At 36.4% G+C, this 21540-nt stretch overlaps 2 protein-coding genes across 5 annotated transcripts in view; both read right to left on the reverse strand.

Annotated features, from left to right (window-relative positions):
• Positions 1-21540, reverse strand: part of Rad54b (RAD54 homolog B) — an 83014-nt gene that overhangs the window by 35048 nt on the left and 26426 nt on the right. For all 4 annotated transcript variants that reach the window (XM_069991078.1, XM_069991074.1, XM_069991076.1 and 1 more), the window contains exon 4: positions 3292-3483. In XM_069991078.1, coding sequence (XP_069847179.1) covers positions 3292-3483 — 192 coding nt within the window. The remainder of the gene's footprint in view (positions 1-3291; positions 3484-21540) is intronic.
• Positions 13263-21045, reverse strand: Fsbp (fibrinogen silencer binding protein). Its single transcript, XM_069991079.1, has 2 exons — positions 20620-21045; positions 13263-15540 (listed from the first exon to the last, which is right to left on the reverse strand). The coding sequence occupies exons 1-2, from the start codon at positions 20991-20993 to the stop codon at positions 15018-15020; spliced, it is 897 nt and encodes a 298-aa protein (XP_069847180.1). The 5' UTR covers positions 20994-21045; the 3' UTR covers positions 13263-15017.

The raw sequence follows: 21540 nt of genomic DNA on the forward strand, positions 1-21540 counted from the left end.
TATGTGGTGCTGAGGAATCGAACCCAGGGCCTCATGCATGCAAGGCAAGCACTCTACCACTGAGCCACCTTCCCAGCCCCGAGAAAAGTTTTAATAGTGAAAATATAGCCTACTCATGGTGTTACAATCTTTAGACTAAAAAAATCCAGCCAAGACAACAGACTAATAGATTCTATGGGTTCTTTCTTTTTTTTTTTCCTTTTGTTGTTGTTGGTCATTGGGCATGGGCACTGTCCCTCAGCTCTTCAGCTCAAGGCTAGCAATCTACCACTTGAGCCACAATGCCACTTTTTCCTTTACTTTTGCCAGTCCTAAGGCTTGAACTCAGGGCCTGGGCACTGTCCCTGAGCTTCTTTTATTTAAGACTGGTGTTGTACCACTTGAGCCACAGCTCCACTTCTGGCTTTTTCTGTGTATGTGGTGCTGAGGAATTGAACCCAGGACCTCATGCATGCAAGGCAAGCACTCTACCACTGAGCCACCATCTTCCCAGGCCTCTATGGGTTCTTAGAATTTCTATCCCTACAACAAACTTAGTCTTAGTTGTCTAATTATTTCAAAGAAAATCTGCTTGGTTATAGTTAGTCCCTTGAAAGAAGAATTACAAACTCTTTATTAGTGATCCATTAGGAAACCAAGGCCTGTGGTTACACATTTTCATTCTAAAAATCAATATAATCCCTTTGTTTTGTTTTTCCTTTTATTGTTTAAACAAGTGGTTTATAATACCTGCTTATGTTATTAGAATCACTCAGCAAACAAATAAACAATGTCCTAGTTCCCTGCCCTACTGATTGAATAAATCAACTACAGAGGTCTGATCCCGGACATCAACATTTTTGAAAGGTAATCCTACAGATATAGCGACAAACCCATTAGTTTGGTGCACTAGTGTTTCACACTTATAATACTAGCTAATAAGCAGGCTGAGATTTAAGAATCACAGTTCAAAGCCAGGAGGCTGGGCAGGAAAGTCTATGAGACTTATCTTCAATGAACTGCCCTGCCAAAAAAGCTTTAAGTGGAGCTGTGTCCTAAATGGTAAAATATTAGCATTGAGCACAAAAGCTCAGAAACAGTGCACAGTTCAAGCCCCAGGATCAACACACGCATGTGCATGCGCACATACACACACCTTATAAAGAAGATATGCCATAATTTTACCTTTCTAGCTGACTTTGGAATACAGTTTATTAAAGAAAAATAGCGGAGCTGGGAATGTGGCTCAGTGGTAAAGTGCTTGCCTAGCATACACAAAGCCTTGATTCCTCAGTACCACATAAACAAAAAGAAGCCAGAAGTGGCGCTGTGGCTCAAGTGGTACAACACTGGTCTTAAATAAAAGCAGCTTGGGGACAGGGCCCAGGCTCTGAGTTCAAGCCTTAGGACTGCCAAAAATAAAGGAAAAAGAGGGCTGGGAATGTAGCTCAGTGGCAGAGTGCTTGCCTAGCATGCACAACCACATAAACAGAAAAAGTCAGAAGTGGTGCTATGGCTCCAGTGGTAGAGCCCTAGGCTTGAGCAAAAAGAAGCTCAGGGACGGTCAGGCCCTGAGTTCAAGCCCCAGGACTGGCAAAAAAAAAAAGAAAAGAAAAATATCACTACATGAAAAAATTCTCCAAAATGTAGCCCCAGCCTACCTTAATCAACAACACAGATACATCCTGTACATCTTTTATCTCCTCTAATAACTGAGCATAACACTGTATACATACTAGTTGTCTTTTTTTTTTTTTGGGTCCGGTCGTGGGGCCTGAACTCTGGGCCTGGGCACTGTCCCTCAGCTCTTCAGCTCAAGGCTAGCACTCTACTGCTTGAGCCACAGCACCACTTCTGGCGTGTTTTTTTGTTTGTTTTTTTTCTGCTTATCTGGTGCTGAGGAATCAAACTCAGAACCTCATGCATACTAAGCAAGCACTCTACCACTGAGCCACCTTCCCAGCCCCACTAGTCATCTTTTATAAGACATTCCATTGTAGATCATTCAGTTCAGCTTCACAGTTATTCCCTTGCCATTCTGCTGTATACAGTACATTCCTGAAATACTGAGCTAGATTGAACTGTCTCATGCCTTTGCATATGCTCCTCCTTTTTGCACTTGTTTCCTTCCTATGCCGTCAAACTACTCCCCTCCAAATATTTAACAGTGACTCCATTAAAGTTCATCCCTAGCCTCTATTGATGACTTACATGGGTTTTTTTTGTTGTTTGTTTTCGGTTGTGGGGCCTGAACTCTGGGACTGGGCACTGTCCCTCAGCTCTTCAGCTCAAGGCTAGTGCTCTACCACTTGAGCCACAGCGCCACTTCTAGCTTTTTCTGCTTATGTGGTGCTGAGGAATCGAACCCAGGCCTCATGCATGCAAGGCAAGCGCTCTAACACTAATCCACCTTCCCAGTCCCTTACATGGTTCTTGAATCTTCCATTCCACTAGTAAAACTTCTCATTTTAACATTAGTTTACTATGTCCCAATTACTAATTGAACTGCCATATCTCCACTACACTATAAATTATGATCATCTTTGAATATTTACGCTTTGCACAGTACTTGGCATATAACAGTTATACTAACATCTATAGACTATGTTTTGAAGTGAACTGACATGTATAACAGATTTAATAATTTGGCCACACTCAAAATTGAATAAGGAACATGCAAAAACAAAAGCTATAATGTTGCTTAATGTTATAGGTTGTGGACACCTGTAATTCAATCACTCAGGAAAATAAGGCAGGAGAATCACTAGTTCCAAACCAACATGGGCTACATAATGAGGACTAAGCCAGCTAGGTACTCACCTTGTTATTTTAAAAAGAAAAGTGCTGAACATTCTGAATTTGTAGGCTAACTTGTATTAGATACAGATTCTGTTGGTAAGATCTATCCATTATTTTACTGGTAACACTGAAATTGGGTATCATTCAACTTCTCATAACATCTTTTAAAAATTTAATCATTTAACCTTCTGGAATAATTTCTTTAAAGTACACCAAGACAAAGAGCTTTATCTCAGGAGAATGCCAAGGTAAGTACATATAGCTGGAGTTTGGGGTTTTGTTTTGTTTTGGGAAAATGAAATCATAGGATAGGATTTGATTCAATCAGCTAACTCAGTTCCTAAGATTGTAAGGCTCACTAATTGTCTGATGTAACTACGTATCATACACAGTGAGGCGATTACTTACATCTTACTTCTTCCTTTTACAAAGCTCAATTACACTTCTATAGCATAATAAAAAAAACATATGCTAATTTCAGACAAATGATAAAACTGCATAATATCACAATACCTCTTCCAATGTCTTTGCCTTCCAAATCTTTCAATGAAAATGACCTTCCTTTAACAACGAGAATAGCATCACCTTCCCACTTTTTGTGTTTTTTCTTTGAAGCTTTACACCAAACAACACTGAAATATTTTACTAGGTTACCAGGTTCTTCTTGTCCCTTTGATTCTGTTACTTCTTTAGGAACTGAAAGAACTAGAATAAAAAGTAAATAAATACCACATTATTAAACATAATTTTAATGCTTATTTATAAGAAATGAGAGGCGAGCAAGAGTGCCCAATACGAACTCAAAAGTTTGGGGGGGGGGTTGGGGGGGTCCGGTTGGGGGGCCTGAACTCGGGGCCTGAGCGCTGTCCCTCAGCTCTTCAGCTCAAGACTAGAGCTCTACCACTTGAGCCACAGCGCCACTTCCGGCTTTTTTCTTTTTGCGTATGTGGTGCTGAGGAATCGAACCCAGGGCCTCAGGCATGCAAGGCAAGCACTCTACCACTGAGCCACCTTCCCAGCCCTGAACTCAAAGCTTTATTGGGGGACAGACCTGCAGGCTGCTCCAAGCAGGAATGGAGGCAGCAATGGACAGATGGGGGCAAAATTTTAGGGAGCAGACACATGGGTCACATTATGTACACTATGGGAATTTGGGGGTAGCATCAGTTCCAAGAAGAGGTGAGATGAAGGTGTTACATGGACTGCAGGAATTAGGGGGAGAGTCACGTTCCAAGAAAGAGTGTAAGGAGACTACTGCATTATGGGGGGGAGGGAGGTGGGGAGAGAAGGGGCAGGAATTTGTACATCACACCAAGAAAACAATACAGCATCGGGGAAATAGAAAATTAACAGATTTTTGTAAACAGGTAGGGACACAGGACAGAGCCTTAATCAGGAAGCTGACTTTGAGACCTTCGACTATTATTGAATCCACTTAAATAAAAATATACAGAAACAGGAAAATAAGCTTGTATTAAGAAGCAGTATAAGGGCTGACAGTATGGTTCGGAGGCAGGATAGATTAGGAAAAATGAAGCCTGGTGAAGGCAACTCAGAAACATACTCTCTATCTGTGCTTCAAAGAGAGACAACAGGATGCATTCCTTACCTCAAGAACTAACATCTGTTTGGTGGCAAGATGCATTCCTTCCTAAGAAAAATACCCCCCCAATTAAAGGGTGAACCCCACAATAGTATACAAGAGTCAGGAAGTATAACAACACTAAGAGTGATTGAGAGCAAAGATAAACATCTCTTTGTATAACTCTAAGTCAGAACCCCTACCTTTATCATATAAATACCAGAGTTGCGTCTCTCTCCCTTTGAGAGTACCCACACTTCTAGGACCCTAAGTGAAGAGTCCTTACTTCTACAGGAAAACTTCACAAACCCTCATCCAGTGACAGTCCAGGTGATAGAGCACTTGCTTATTAGCAATCACAAGGACCTGAGTTTAATTCCCAAGATCACCAAAAAAAAGGAAAATAGGAAAGAATACATGATTAGGTTCGTGTTAGCATTTTAGAAACCAAGAACTCCAAATGCCAGTGCTGACATTACCATGAATACAATGAACATAAATTTCTTATCCATAAGTCATATACCATCATGATCACTGTAAGCATTTGGTAATTCTAAAAGTTAAAGTTATTATTTTGATGTCTATTAAATAAAAAATATATACAGAATCGAGCTGGGAAGGTGGCTCAGTGGTAGAGTGCTTGCCTTGCATGCATGAGGCCAGGGTTCAATTCCTCAGCAACACATAAGCAGAAAAAGCAGGAAGTGGTACTGTTGCTCAAGTACAGCACTAGCCTTGAGCTGAAGAGCTGAGAGGGACAGCACCCAGGCCCAGAGTTCTGGCCCCATGACCAGCAAAAAAAAAGTCTCATGGACTTTCCTGCCCATGCTGGCTTTGAACTGTGATCAGATCTGTCTCCTGAGTAGATAGGATTACAGGCATGAGCCACCAGCACACAGCTTGATTCCAGCATTCGACTGTTTTAATAAAGTTTCTATTAACTTTTTTTTTGTCAGTCCCAGGGCTTGAATTCAAGGACTGAGTTGACTGGGCACTGTTCCTGAGCTTCTTCTGCTCCGAGATAGCACTCTACCACTTGAGATACTGTTTATGTGGTACTGTTTATGAGGAATCAATACATGCTAGGCAAGCACTCTACCACTAGGCCACATTCCCAGCCTTCTATTAACTCTTAATTGGTGGAAACAGTATATCCTTAATGTTGTAAGCTGAATCATTATTGGTGGTGTGGTAAGATATTTTAAAATACATCTTTTTTTTTTGGTTGATCATGAACTCTGGGCCTGGTCACTGTCCCTCAACTCTTCAGCTCAACACTAGCACTTTACCACTTTAGCCACAGTGCCATTTCCAGTTTTCTGGTGGTTTATTAGAGATAAAAGTTTCACAGACTTTTCTGCCCCAGCTGGCTTTTAACTGCGATCGATCGTCAGATCTCAGTCTCAGTAGGGAGGATTACAGGCGTGAGCAACCATCACGCAGCTAAAATACATCTTTATTTCCTCTTTGGCCAGGCAAATTAAACACCCCTATTTTTCTCTCAGCCTCTTTACCCAACAAAAAAGAAATATGTTTTGATCACATAAAGTACTTGGCATATTAAAATATGCTAAACTGACATAATCCTACTCACTAGGAGAATGAAAAATATCTTAGAAAAATAAATCAACTCCTTTTCATTTTATACACCTCAAGATCTATTATTTTCCAAGCAAACTTTAAAAAGCAGCATTAACTCATTAACCATGCTTCTTTTCTTTTTCTTCTTTTTTTGAGAGTGCCTCACTAAGTAAATCATGCTAGACTCAAACTTTTGATCTTCTTGCCTCAGTCTCTGAAGTTCTGGGATTACTGGTATGTACTTCTCTAATTTCTTTTCTTTTTTTTTTTTTTTTTTGGGGGGGGGGGGTCCGGTCATAGGGCCTGAACTCTGGGCCTGGGCACTGTCCCTCAGCTCTTCAGCTCAAAGCTAGTGCTCTACCACTTGAGCCACAGCGCCACTTTCGGCTTTTTTTTTTCTTTTTGCTTATGTGGTGCTAAGGAATCGAACCCAGGGCTTCAGGCATGCAAGGCAAGCGTTCTACCACTGAGCCACCTTCCTAGCCCCTACTTCTCTATTTTCTAACAAACACAATTTTGCTAAGTCAAATGTGGATACCTAAATCTTATCAAGATTATATTGTCGATTTTTAGTTAGAAAAACTATTAGATTTTAGATGAACCAGAAGTTACTATGTTATTTTTTAATCATATTTTTCCTAAAGTTAAAAAAAGGGACACTTTCATCAGATTTTGTGATGTATGATTTTAGTTTATTTAAATTTCTTATATTATTTTTACCAGTAAGTCACGACACAATGAATAATACCTTTCTGTAGTTTTTAATTTGTTCTTTTTTCTTTGTAATAGGTTAAGAGGGAAACACAAAATTCCCCTTTAAATAGTTCAAGACTGCTCTAAAGTGTGGTAAAAAGAATGTCTTATCAAAGTGGCTGGAGAAAATATCCTAGACCAAATACTCTATTGTACTTGATCTAAGTCTCCACAGTTGAACGCCTAGTTCAAACTATGGAGAGAAAAGACTGCCTCTCTTGTAATCTTGAGTATGCCACTCACTGAAGCGATGAACAAAGTAATGCTTTTGGGCCATTTTATGAATCTATAAAATGAAAATAATATTAATACCTACACACAGACTTCAGAATATTGTATTAGCATACTCATCAAAATAGTAAGTGTGGGCATAGTGGTAGAGTGCTTGCCTAGCATGCATTAAGCCTTGGGTTCAATTCCTTGGTAATACATAAACAGAAAAGGCCAGAAGCAGTGCTGTGGCTCAAGTGGTAGCCTGGTAGCTTTGAGCAGAAGCAGCTCAGGGACATTGCCTAGGCCCTGAGTTCAAGCCCCAAGACTGGCAAAAAAAAAAAAAAAAAAATAGTAAGTGTTCCCTAAATGTTTACTATCATTACCACCATTATTATTATCACCATTTTCTTTTGTCCCTTTCTCACTTAGCTTCATTGTGAACCTTATGTAGCAATAGGATCAAGAAAGGAAAAGATAAGTAACTCCAAGAAGTACAATGTGCATCACCAGACCTGGGATAATGAAACATAACCCCTTTTGTCTAGACTACTATATTCCAGAAAATATTGACACCTCACAGGACAACACAAAATATTCACTAAAACAGTAATTTTCATTTCTAAATTTGGTTTGCACTATTTGACCCCTTTGACCTAGTAATAAACTTCCTAAATCAGTACCAAAAAATAGTCTGAATAAAAAACACTTGAGCCAGGTGCCAGTGGCTCACACCTGTAATGCTAGCTACTCAGGAGGCTGAGATGTGAGGATCACCGTTCAAAGCCAGTCCAAGCAGGAAAGTCCATGAGACTCTTATCTCCAATTAATCACCAGAAAACCAGAAGTGGTGCTGTGGCTCAAGTGGTAGAGTGCTTGCCTTGAACTGAAAAGCTCAGGGACAGTGCCCAGGCCCCCAGAGTTCAAGCCCCACAACGACCAAAAAAAGACCATCAGCAAGTCTTAGAAGAACATGTTAAACTTGTTTTGAGGAAGATCATATAATTTAATACTAATAAGCTGGCATCATCTTAATGAATGATTCCTGTGATTAGGATGACAACTATATATCCAGTGAACCCAAATCTTTATGTATTTTTTACATTTTTTGTTTTTGGTTTTGGTTTTTTTGGGGGTCTGGTCGTGGCATGAACTCTGGGCCTGGGCGCTGTGCCTCAGCCCTTCAGCTCAAGGCTAGCGCTCTACCACTTGAGCCATAGCACCACTTCCGGCTTTTTTTTCTGCTTATGTGGTACTGGGGAATCGAACCCAGGGCCTCAGGCATGCAAGGCAAGCACTCTACCACTGAGCCACCTTCCCAGCCCTTTTTTACATTTTTTGATCATTCTAAATAGACAACTTGTTTTCAACAGTAGAAATGCAATTTAAAATGTCTCATATAATTAAATTCAAGTAAAATGTAAATGACTTTGTAGACTGTTTCTGAATTTTAAAATTATCAAAACCTAACAGAACTTTAAATTTCATTAACATATAACAATATAAATTTAAGACTGGAAATTTTTATTACACTAAAAAATATACAAGCATTAACATGCAAATCCCTTCAATCTGACAATCATCCAGTTTTCTTTACTTAAAGACACTGAATGTCAAATACTGTATAAATACTATAATGTATAAAATAAGCCTACAAGATATTTCTTTTCATTAGAGATTATTTTCAGAGTAATACTTCATAAACATGGCAGGGACTATACATTTCATATTTTACCAATACATCATGTCAGAATATATATGCAAATGCTAACATGGAAAAAAAATCAATAAGCTACAATATTCCCCAAGTATCTAAATTATCTACTCAACACTTTGAATTTATATTAAAAGTTGGTTCGCAATTTCAATTACAATATTCCAATTATTGAACATGCAACATTTTATTTTTTAAAAAACTCAACACTGTTCATGGAAGTTAAAATTGTACAATCACTTTGGAAAAGGTGCCAGTTTCTTAAAGATTAAATGTATATTTTCCCTTATCTAGCATTATGTCCACAAGAAAGTTATACAGAATACTAATGGAATATTTTTATCTAACATCCAAAAGTCATCCATAAATCTAGCAAGAGAAAATAGACAAACAAGCTGACATATTTGTACAACAGGATACTACAGAGCAATAAAAAGTGAACTACTGATAAAAGGATAGTTGAAAATAAGTATTAAAAATGTTAGGTTTTTATTAAAAAGTAGAACAATGAAACACACACATTAAAACTAAGGTTGGCTAATTTAAAAATGAGGACAATTTAGAATATTAACCCACTTGAATGTTTTAAAGTAGAAATAACAATATGATTATAATTTTGTGAAATTCCCTTTTGGAAACAAGTTCTGACCATGTTTCAGGATCAACTCAAATTCATAATCCTCCTGTATCATGCTCTCAAGTGCTAGAATTTATAGGCTTGTGCCGATATACCCATAGACCCAGCAATCAGGAAGCTGAAGCAGGAGAATCAAGGGCAGCCTGGGCTACCACAGAAAGATCCTGTCTCAAAAAAAAAAAAAGAAAAGGGAATCTACTCTTGTATTTTGTATTTATCATTTAACTTTCGTTGAAGTACTTACAACCAAACTTACCATCAAATATTAATTTTGAATTTGTGATTCTAACATTTGAAAAAAGTATTGAGTACACTTGGTATCAATTATAATACAATCATTTAAATAAATTTATTTCAATTATGCCTCATCAAAAAATTTTAACCTCTATGATACTGAATTTTTATAGTAAGAGTATACAAATTAGTACAACATATTCATACACTTAAAAGAACATGTATTAACAAAATATTCATCTAATCATCATCATCCATATAAATACAATTTATTGTACCCAGATATTTAAACAAATTTATTTAATATCTGACATTACTCTTCAAATAAAAAGGCACATGGAAAGTAACTCATTTTAAACATTTTCACACAAGTAAAGAAGGAAAACAAAGAATGATACAAAAATGAAATAACACTGATCCAATCTCAATAAATCAGTCAGGTACAACGGCTTTAAGTCAGTGATCCTAGACACACTGGAGGTTTAAGTAGGAGGATTATGATCCACCAGGCCAGTCAAATAATTTGTTTTACTCAAGAATTCTCGCAAAGTATACAGTAAGGCTACCTGATTCATGAATTTATTATATGTAGTCTTAACCAAGCATAGTCAAGAAACAACTCCCACACATACACATAACATAGTTCAGTCGATGTGAATAAGCTCTTGTTCAGTCCTTTTTATTGCCAGTTGTGTTTAAATCTTTGTGTGATCTGCTAAGTGTTTTCCTGCTCTCAATTCTGTGAAAACATGCCCAAAAAGCAAGACAAAGAAATTAACTGATAAAATGAATAAGATTTGTTGAAAGATGAAAGGCTTTAGGAGAGCTGAGTAATGCTGTGGAAAAAATGAATCAAGTAACTGCAATACAGTACTGAGCATGTATCCTAAGCATTCAGTTTTTCCTCAACAATGGACTCCTTGGAACCATGTACCCAAGAATACAAATAATCTCCTTTACTATGGTAATCTTTCCTGGAAGAGGTGATTAGAGAATGGAGAATTTAAACTTTTGCAAATTAAAATTAAACAATGACTCAGAAAAATTCAGCAAACTCACTGCAATGAATGTAATTCTGTTGCATTCAAAAATACATAAAAAGTGTTTCTTTATTCTATACAGACACCAACTACTAATAAATTGTGTCACCTCCTACTACCAAAGAAATATTAACCAACCTTGAACATTGCCACAGGAAAATATGATTGTAACAGATAATGCTAATTAGTTTATGAACAATGAAAGAATTTTCTAAGGCATGGTTAAACACCCCCCCTTTTTTTTTTTTACTTTCCACACTGACTTTAGAACCAACTATTTAAAAAAGAATATGTTGGACTATGGGGAACATAGAACTATTTTCTAAAAACCTTTCACAGAATGAATACTGCACAAAACACATTTTGGTAAATTGATTTTGATATACAAAGTCAACACTCAAATATTCATAACTTATTTTGGGTTTTAAGCATGCTGAAATTATATTACATTTCATACAGCAATTTTCTTTTAATAAGTTCAAAAAGTTAAAGCTTTCTACTGTAAAGGTATATTTACTAGAATTGTATTATAAAAATATTACCTCAAATTACACTCAAAACAGTCATAGCAGAGATTAAAAGATAAAACTGTCACAAGAATATATCATACAGATACAGATACTTCTATAATAAAAGTTGTTTAACTCTATAACAAGTATAAAATGCTTTTTTAAAGTCAACTAATGAAATTAAGTAACAGGCTAACAGTATCCATAAGAGTTTAGTTTCTTTTCTATTTCTATAGATTGCCATAACCTAAAATTCTGATTTACTCTGACCTCAATGCCTATTCTTCCTAAATCACTCTAATCATATTATTCCCATAATCAATAAAAGTCTTCAGTCTTCAACTAAGACTGACTCTTTAATATAATCCATAATCTGCCTCAAACTAACATGTAATGATATTCCTCAAATCACTGTTACCCATCCACATCATCTTTTAACAAAAATTTTTAAAAATCTACCATGTTAGGCACCTAACTCAGTTCTAAAACACTCTTCTTCATTGCTTCTCAAAATTAGCTATTATCAGAATATCTACAGTACATATTAACTGCCAGACCATATGAGTTTCTGATTCAATTGGTACAAATTTACATTTCTAACAAGTTGTCAGTGATATTGAACCTGCTGTTCAGGACCTAGGCTGCAAGGAACCATTTTTCTGCTCTGACTTCCACAGTCTGTACAGTGCTTTAAAGGTATTTGCAATTCTTTGCAAACATTTTAAAGTTTGAGATTCTCACATAAAAAGCAGATTGCTGGGCTGGGACGGGGGCTCAGTGGTAGACCGGCCTTGCATGCATGAGGCCCTGGGTTCAATTCCTCAGCACCACATAAGCAGAAAAAAAAAAAGCCAAAAGTGGCACTGTGGCTCTAGTGGTAGAGCGCTAGCCTTGAGCTGAAGAGCTGAGGGACAGCACCCAGACCCAGAGTCAGGCCCCACGACCGGACTCCCCCCCCAAAAAAAAGGCAGATTGCTGGCTTATTCTTATATATAAAAATTCTGCTTCAGCTAATAAGAACTATTCTACCTAGTTCATAAAGATGTTCTAAGCAGGTTACCACAGTCAACACTGGTTCTCTGTAGGCTTACTTAAAATCAACCCACTGGGCACTGCCTTTGGGCTGGTATACCATGGATCCTCTTCATCCTACTCTCTATGCCCTATTTTTTTTGAGTACACATTCTACTTTAAGCACTCTTATATTGCCAAAACTCTACCTATCCCATTTTAAGGCGTGGCGTTCTTCTACCATAAGATACCAGCAAAAAAACCAGGTGCTGGTGGCTCACACCTGTAATCCTAAGTACTCAGGAGTCTGAGATCTCAAAATCAGGGTTCAAAGCCAGTCTGGGCAGGAAAGCCGTAAGACTCTTATCTCCAATTAACCACCAGACGTACTGCTGTCATTCAACGTGATAGAGTGCTAGCCTTGAGTGACAGAGCTCAGGGACAGCATCTAGACCCTGAATTCAAGCACCATGGCCAGAAAAAAAAAAGAAAAGAAAATCACAGTAAAAATGGTAATTCTTACACATAATACAGATTTAACATAAATGTAGTACAAATGCTTTAAAAACCAAGGTTTTATTTTGAGATACTAATAGAAATATTTACAGAAATGATAAGATTACAGATCATATCAGAAAATATAAACATGTTATTTTGCTATTTTCATTTTAATTTTTTAATTCTCATTTTTACTGTGAAAGAAACTTTTTCTAGACTAAGACATTGAAAAATGAATATACCAAAACTTTGTTAAAGTATCTGATTTATCTTGTTGGACAAGAGAGAGAGGGAGGGAAGGGGACAGCATAATACAATTTCCTTGAATTCATACTCTTAACAGTCTTTAAAAGCAAGTTATCTTTTGCTATGCTGGAAATGGAACCCAGGGCTTTACATATATAAAGACAAATTCTCTATGACTAAGCTCTATCCCCAACCTAAAAAGAAATTTTAATGAAATAAATTCTTCCAATTTTTAAATCTGAAAATGTTTAGTAGATTTACTTCTACAGAATAAATGGAGAATTAAAAAATTCCCATAAAGAAAAATTAATTACTAGAACTTGCTATTCCATAAACATCTTTGTTACTTCAAGTCACTGAGCTCTCTGGATTTCAGTTTCATCACCTCTAAATTGATGACTTTTCCAAATATCTTCCATTTCTAAAATTTAGGTCTCATTTCTTTCAAAAGATGGAAGTATTTTTTAAAAGTGTCATAGAGACAAACTACTTGTTATTGTTAGTATAGATTCTAAATTAGGGTTTACAAAATATTTTTAAAGCTTTTGGGTCAGGTCTGGTGGTATAAGCCTATAATTGCAGTACTCAAGAGGTTGAAGCATGAGCCAGGCACCTATGGCTCACACCTGTGATCCTAGCAATTCATGAGGCTGAAATCTGAGGATTATGGTTCAAAGCCATCCTGGGCAGGAAAGTTTGTGAGACTCTTATATCCAATTTAACCAATTAAATGTAGAAGTAGAACTGTGGCTCAAAGTAGTAAAATGCTAGCCTTGAGCAGAAAAGCTCAGGGACAGGGATCAGGCTCTGAGTTCAAGCCCCAGAACTGAAAATGAAAAAATAAAGAGGTTGAAGCATGAGGATTTCAAGACCACTCTGGGCTACACAACAAGAAAACCATGTTGTAAAAAAGGCTGAGGTGAAGTGGCGCTGTAGCTCAAGTGGTAGAGCGCTCGCCTTGAGCTGAAGAGCTGAGGGACAGTGCCCAGGCCCAGAGTTCAAGCCCCACGACCGACAAAAAAAAAAAAAAAAAAAAAAAAAAAAAAAAAAAAGGCTGAGGTGGGGCTGGGAAGGTGGCTCAGTGGTAGAGCGCTAGCCTTGAACTGAAGAGCTGAGGGACAGCGCCCAGGCCAGAGTTCAAGCTCCATGACCGGACCCAAAAAAAAAAAAAAAAAAAAAAAAAAGGCTGAGGATGTAGTCCCAAGCATGAAAAACATATGTGTATAATTAACTACTACTTTCAAAGTTGTAACTAAAAATGTTGAGGATTCAAAAATCTGGATGAATACATGTGTATATATTTAGGTAGATTTTAATTATCAAAAGCTCTTTTGAAAGACAAACAAGTAAACATACTACAAAAATGAGAAGATCATGAAAAATATTACTATGCCAACCAATCAGTAAATCTTATGATCTAAAAGAATATTATATATTTTAAAAATCCTATCAGAAAAGATAATGTAATATACACCTATAATCCAAGGAGGAAGATGAAGCAATAAGATCAAGAATCGAAAGTCAGCCGGGGATACATACCTTCTCAAAACACACACACACACACACACACACACACACACACACACACACACACACACACACACACACACACACACACACACACACACACACACACACACACACACACACACACACACACACACACACACACACACACACACACACACACACTAAAAAAAAAAAAACAAACAAAAAAAACATATACACAGCCTGGTATGGCTCACACCTGTAATCCCAGCTACTCAGGAGGAAGAGGTCAAGAGAATCATGGTTCAAGACTAAAGCAGGGGAAAAGTTAGCAAGACTCTATCTCAATAAACAAATCAATCAAGTAGAACACACTTAAAATCCTAGATGCAGGGAAGGCACGGGTAGAACCACAGGCCAAGGCTAGTCCCAGGCAAAAACGAGACCCTAAATGAAAAATAACTAAAGTATAAAAAGCGGGTAGGGAGGCTGGTATAACTCATGTGGCAGAGTACTTGTCGCCTGCAAAGTGCTCAATTCAAACCAGTACCAACAAAAAACAAATAGAGAGAAAGAGAGAATGAAAAATGTCAAAAGTTTTTCCATAATAGAGATGAACATTTTTCAAGAAACTACGCTCTGCTTCAGGGTATTTCCAAATTAAAGTAAATTTTGGTCAAAATTAAAAGAATCAAGAATATATTTTTAAAAATTAAACTGCAAGATTAAAAAAATCTTAGAGACTATTGTATTCAGGTAAATCATGCTGTAATCGAATTGCTTTCAGCTTTTCCACTTCAATTTTTGCTCTTAGTAGCTCTTCCTCTAGCTGTTGCCTTCTTTTCAATCCATCCCTCTTCTCCTGAACATATAATCCAAAATTTTTTTGATTTTCTAAAATTATTTGATGCTCCTCTTTTACCATTTGCAGAATCTGAGGATCACACCCTAATAATGACCTACAGTGCTGTCCACTCTCATGCCGAAAAAAGTCATCTCTCCTTGGAATAGAAGATGGAGATGTCATTCTCATATCAACAGAGGAAAGGGAGGGTGACAAAGATCTGTCCATAGCATGTACTAATTCATGCTCTTCTCTTTGCTCTAAAGTATCACTGTGTTGAGGATTGAAAATCAGTGGAGGTGGTGGTTTAATGTCTTCTTCTTGCTTTACTTCCACTGTAATAGCAACCGGATGGTGATCCAACATTACCTGCAGTGAACTGGTACCAGCTTGTGCAGCCTCATCCAAGTTTGCACTATAGCATATAAAAAAAGCATTATAAAATGTAAACCAAAATGAAGATAAAAGTATAATTTCACATTTAACATACATTAAATTATAAAGCTTTGAGCATGGTATGACAGCATACACCTATAATCCCAGCACTCAGGAGGCTGAGGCAGGAAGATTAAAAGTAGGCTACATACTAAAATCTGATTAAAATTTTTAAAAAAAGAAAGAAAAATGAAAAATAAAAATATGTCTATATATCTTTAAAACTAATAAAACTATTCAGCCAGGCACCAGTGGCTTACGTCTATAACCCTACGAGGCTAAGAACTGAGGATCACAATTCAAATCCAGCCCAAGCAATAACGTCCATGAGATTCCCAGTTAACCACCAAAAACCCAGAAATGGAGCTGTGGCTCAAGTGATAGAGCATTAACCTTGAACAAAAAAGATTAGAACAGCACCCAGGCCCTAAGTTCAAGTCCCACGACTCACATACACCACACACACACAGCGTTATAAACTATTCAGAAAATTATGAATAAAAGGCTTAACCTTAGAAAAACAAATTATTATGATTAGGATACCAATAATATCCTGTTTCATTTTGTTTGGCTTTATGGTGCTGGAGAATGAACCCAGAACCTAGAGCATGCTATACACTCTACCACTGAGCTACCATCTTAGCTTTCCCCATCCTTAACTTCAAAATTAGGTTTTTAATAGCATAGAAAATTACAAGTATTATGTTATAGAGGTAAATAAATTCAAAATCCATTTTTATGCTCAAGGAAACACCACTTAGCCTTACTATTTAAATGGAAAATTTTAATTGGAAAAATCATCCCTATTATACTTTGTTGTATAGGAGTAAAATGGTTAAAGGGCCATTTCATGGGTTCTAATCCTTGCTGTTCCCATACGTTAGCCCTAAATCTTCCATTTCTATACTGCTAGATCTTTTTTAGTTGACCAAAAAACAATCAAGGGCCTTGACTTCTTGAAAATGGTAAAAAGGAGGAATTAATTTCTACATTTGCCAAAAATAAATAACTAAAACATTTTGTGTTACTTTGGCAAATGCCTAACAAAATGTTTTAGTATTTCAGGTCAGTGATACTCCCCACTTATCCTGAACCACGTGATTCAATGTCTCTTTAAGTCTTTCAACCATCAAGTACAGGTCACCAGAGCAAGCACTAGTATAAAACAACACTGTATTAGACACAGTAGGTATTTTTGGCACTAGTATAACTCAGCGCTGTACTTAGACAAAGTAGGAACTCATAATTTGTTGACTATATTGAATATATAAGTGAACACAAAATAAAATTTTAATTATTTTTTTTCTGCCAGTACTGGGGCTTGAACTCAGAGCCTTGCATTCTCACTCAACTGTTATCAGGATGATAACAGAGGCCAATCCAGACCAAAAGTTCTTGTGACTTAAGAGTACTTGCCTAGCATGTATGAAGCCCTGGGTTCAATTCCTCAGTACCACATAAACAGAAAAAGCCCTAAGTGGCCAGAACTGGCACTGTGACTCAAGTAGTAGAGTGCTAGCCTTGAACAAAAAAGCTCAGGGACAGTGTCCAGGCCCTGAGTTCAAGCCCCAGGACCAGCAAAAAAAAAGTGCTTGTGACCCCCATCTCAATCAATGAAAGCTGAGCACAACAATATAGGCCTATCATCCCAAATACAAGGGAAACAAAAGCAGGAAGACAACAGTCCAGCCAGCCTATGCATAAAAGCCAAATCCTATTGAAAAAAAATAACTAAAGCAATCAAAGACTGGGGACATGGCTTTGATTTGGTAGAGCACATGCCTAGTAAGTATAAGACCCTGAGTTTAAACATGAGTACCACCAAAACACAAAAATAAATAAAAGTTATAAAGAAGAAAAAGATTATCAGAACATAATAGAAATATTTTTTTTGTTTTTTTTTGTTTTTTGGCAATTGTGTGCTTGAACGCAGGGCCTAGGCACTGTTCCTGAGCCCTTTTGCTCAGGGCTAGTACCACTGTGAGCCACAGCTCCACTATCAGTACTTGAATGGTTAATTGGAGATAAAGAATCTCACAGGGACTTTTCTACCCAGTCTGGCTTCAAACAGAGATCCTTAGATCTCAGCTTCCTGAGTAGCTAGGATTACAAAAATGAGCAACCAGTGCCCAGAATGTTAACATTCTTTACAGAGTATTTTATAAAAGATAAGTAAGTTATAGTAGAACTGAAGAAAAATTTAAACTCCCCCTGTCTCTCACTAATGACAGTAAATTGCTAATAAATATCAGATATTTGCCCAAAAGAAAATAACTCAGGGCTGGGAAGGTGGCTCAGTGGTAGAACACTTGCCTTGCATGCATGAGGCCCTGGGTTCCATTCCTCAGCACCACATAAGCAAAAAGAAAAGTCAGAAGTGGTGCTCTGGCTCAAGTGGTAGAGCGCTAGCCTTGAGCTGAAGAGCTGAGGGACAGCACCCAGGCCCAGAGTTCAGGCCCCACGACCAGACCAAAAAAAAAAAGAAAAAAAAGAAAATAACTCAGTGAGACTTATGTTTTAGTGAAAACATAATTAAAGATTATATAATTTTCTCACTTTTTTTTTTTTTTTTTTTGGTCATGGGGCCTGAACTCAGCCTGGGCACTGTTCCGCTCAAGGCTAGTGTTCTACCACTGGAGCCACAGCGCCACTTCTCGCTTTTTCTGCTTATGTGGTGCTGAGGAATCGAACCCAGGGCCTCATGCATGCAAGGCAAGCACTCTACCACTGAGCTACCTTCCCAGCCCCACTTTTTGTTCTTATCTGTCTTCATTTTATGGTTTCCAAAAGCAAAATAATGGACTATAAATGTAATTCAAATACAGATTTACTTCTATTAAAAATCTGTAATGAAAACTGGAAAATTGGAATAGGAAAATCGAGTTTGGAAAATTCACCTAATTAGTGTTCCAAATTAGTGTGCATGGTAGAATATAAACAGACATTATACTCCCATGTAAGTTAAAAATATGATTATATGTGGAACATCCCATTCCATTTTAGTTCAAACATTCCAAGTGAAGCATAATGAAGTAAAAAAGTTTTAGAGAAGGCCACAAAAATGATAAACAGATAGGAAATTCTAAAATGTACAAATTGAAAGAATCAAAAAGGCCATAAAAACAGATTATAATCTAATTATTAGAGAGAGATTAAAAATAAAGGCAAAAATGAGTAATAAAAATAAACTTTCAAAACAGAAATATATTTTAAATACTTTAAATAAAGTAAGTTGTAATACTTTCTCATAAAGGGAGAGTTTAATGATACTAATATTTTTGTAGAAGCATAATTAAAATAACAATTATAAACTGAGATAATTAAGATTGAAAATGATGTCAACCGAGTAAATATACATAAAATATATTAAAATAAGCTTATACAGGTGTCAGTGTAGCCACTATCATTGGTAAAAATTTAAGAATTTTTTATATTCTTCCTTTTAAAATCTACTAAAAAGGTATTATTTAAATTATGTATAGATATGCATAAACCAACTAACTCATTTTTACCAAGATGATGGTGTCAAAACATGTGCATGTATACAGTATATATGTCACACCAATAGTCAAAGTGTAAATATTTATACCATTATATATTACTTCTCTTCTATACTCATTGTATTTTTCAAATATGCAACTAAGCAAAGTTACAGTTTCTATGTAGTTTTCAAGTTACAAAAACTTAACTTTAATACCCAAAAGGCATGTTTTTTACAACTATAATATCAAGACTATTGTTCTCTACAGTTTGAGAGTAGTGGAAAACCTCATAAGTAGCACAGAACAATTTTACTGTGGAGTTATTGGGGAAGTAACATACTAGAATCTCATTTGTCATCACAGTGAAATTTTTAACTGATGGCCCCAAAAAGTAATCCAATGTGTATATATATTTCCTGGATTCCACTAGAGAAATTTTTTAACTGCACTATAAATTAAAAACAAGACAATTAAAAACATGACAAGAAACTAGGCTCAAAATATTTTCCTAGTAAACAGCCAAAATAATAGATTTTGTTCAGTTAAAAAGTTCTTTATTTGTCTTCTAACTTCAAAGAGATTTCACAAGTAATCATTAATTTTGCTAATACAATACCTTCCCTACCAGTAAGATATAAAGCTTTGTTTGAAAGGTTCTTTAACTAACAAGGAGTTTAGTTTGTTTATATTACCCTAACACTACTCATAATAATACAGCTTCTCTTTTTACTTCTGGCCAAGGGCAGAAATTTAAATTAGTGGGATGGTAACAGTTTTGAAGAATCCTGGACAAATAGTTCTATACAGCACAAATTTAACCCAAAATTATTTTTAACCCTAAAGAACTCAACTGTTCCTATGGGTAGATTTAAATATACATTTTGATATCCAATATAAGAAAGCTTATCCTTTTGTGTATGATCAAAGTGAAACTAGATCAATAATTAAATATAAACAAAAACTTTTAATTTTATTAAGTAATCTGAATCATTTAAAAGTCTCTCTCTTCCTTAAAGTCTCTTTAGTTGGATCATCTTATTTATTTTAAATGTTAGAAAAATGTCTTTACATACAAAATCATGCCTTTAATAAGTTTAATTGCTGATGTTAGTTCAATGTATATTCAATAAATATATGGTGACAATTTATAAAAAAGCAGCTTCCATTTTCCTGCAAGTGCTAACTTTATATAAATTTTTATAGAAAATTTAGAAATCTAAGAAAAGATCATCTTAAAACAAAAAGGTATCTCTCAGAAACAAATAACTTAATTTTGAAACTTAAAAAGTTTATGAAGTGATGTCAAAAATTCCATCCCATTTACTCTTCCTTAACCTTTACTTTCAGAAACTAAAGGTGGGAAAAGAGAGGACAATACAGTAAAAAGGGGCTTAAATCAAAAGCAACAGAAAAATTCCTTATAGCCCCACTTTCTTTTTCTAAGAAAGCAAAACAAAGACACTATTCATTGCTCCGGAGTGGGGATGCTTGCTATGCATATCTCTATCACAACTAAGCCAAAGCCCAATAGATAGGAGGCGCCATAATTTTCCACAACAAAATAAAATAAAGCTTACCTTTGTATGTGGTTCCTGTCTCTTACCAGGCAAAAACTGGATATCTGGGGAATCATCTCCATAACTTTCTTGGATGGCTCAGAAATATTGCTTTTAAAATCTGATTGGGTCTCTTTTTGCTGCAATAGTTCCTGTTTGGCATATTCTTTGAGCCTTTTATAAAGGGTACGTAGGCCCTGCGCTGTTCGAGGAGGGCGGTCTACTCCAATTGCATTATAGTTAACTGCTATGATATCCCAACATCTATTCTTTTCTACTATTACTGAATGTTTATTAGTGTGTTCTTCGAGAATTTTCACATATGGCTTCACAAGCTTTAACAAATCAAGCTTTTCAGATAAGGTAAAATTGGAAGATCTAGCCTTTCCTACCATTGTTCTCTTGAAATTAAGTAAGCAGTTTCTGAAACCACCATGCAGCCTTCAGCTCTGCTCAGCTCTTTTCACAAACAGAAAAAGATCAGGCTTAACTAGGCTAGCCTCATTTAGGCCCACGCCTACAGGGGAGGGTTTATTAAAATTCCTCCAGCTTAAGCTGACGCAGGTTCAGGAAATCTGCTTAAGCCAAGCCTGACCTACATAAAGCTTCTCACTGAGAAGACAGGAAGGCACAAGCAAAATACACTTGTGTATGAAGAGAACAGCTCCAGATAGGATTTAATGCACAAAGGTCTATAGATAAGCATGAACACAGCTAAAAATTAGCTAATTTAGTGAGAATATCGAATTCCCAAACATGTATGCTTGGCTGATAGAATGAAACAGCACTGCAGTATCAGTTTAACAAAAACAAAAAAGGAACTGTTTTGTGCTATTTGTTTACAAATCCAGTAGACCGAAAACAGAAAGACAGGAGTGGTAAATGTAAGGATTCCTAACAGAGCTCTATCAGTTTCTAAGCTGGGTGTTCTCCCTCAGAAAA

This window comes from Dipodomys merriami, unplaced genomic scaffold (genome assembly GCF_024711535.1).
Source record: "Dipodomys merriami isolate MVZ:Mamm:240054 unplaced genomic scaffold, mDipMer1.0.p SCAF_4, whole genome shotgun sequence".
In the NCBI taxonomy this organism is placed as follows: domain Eukaryota; kingdom Metazoa; phylum Chordata; class Mammalia; order Rodentia; family Heteromyidae; genus Dipodomys; species Dipodomys merriami.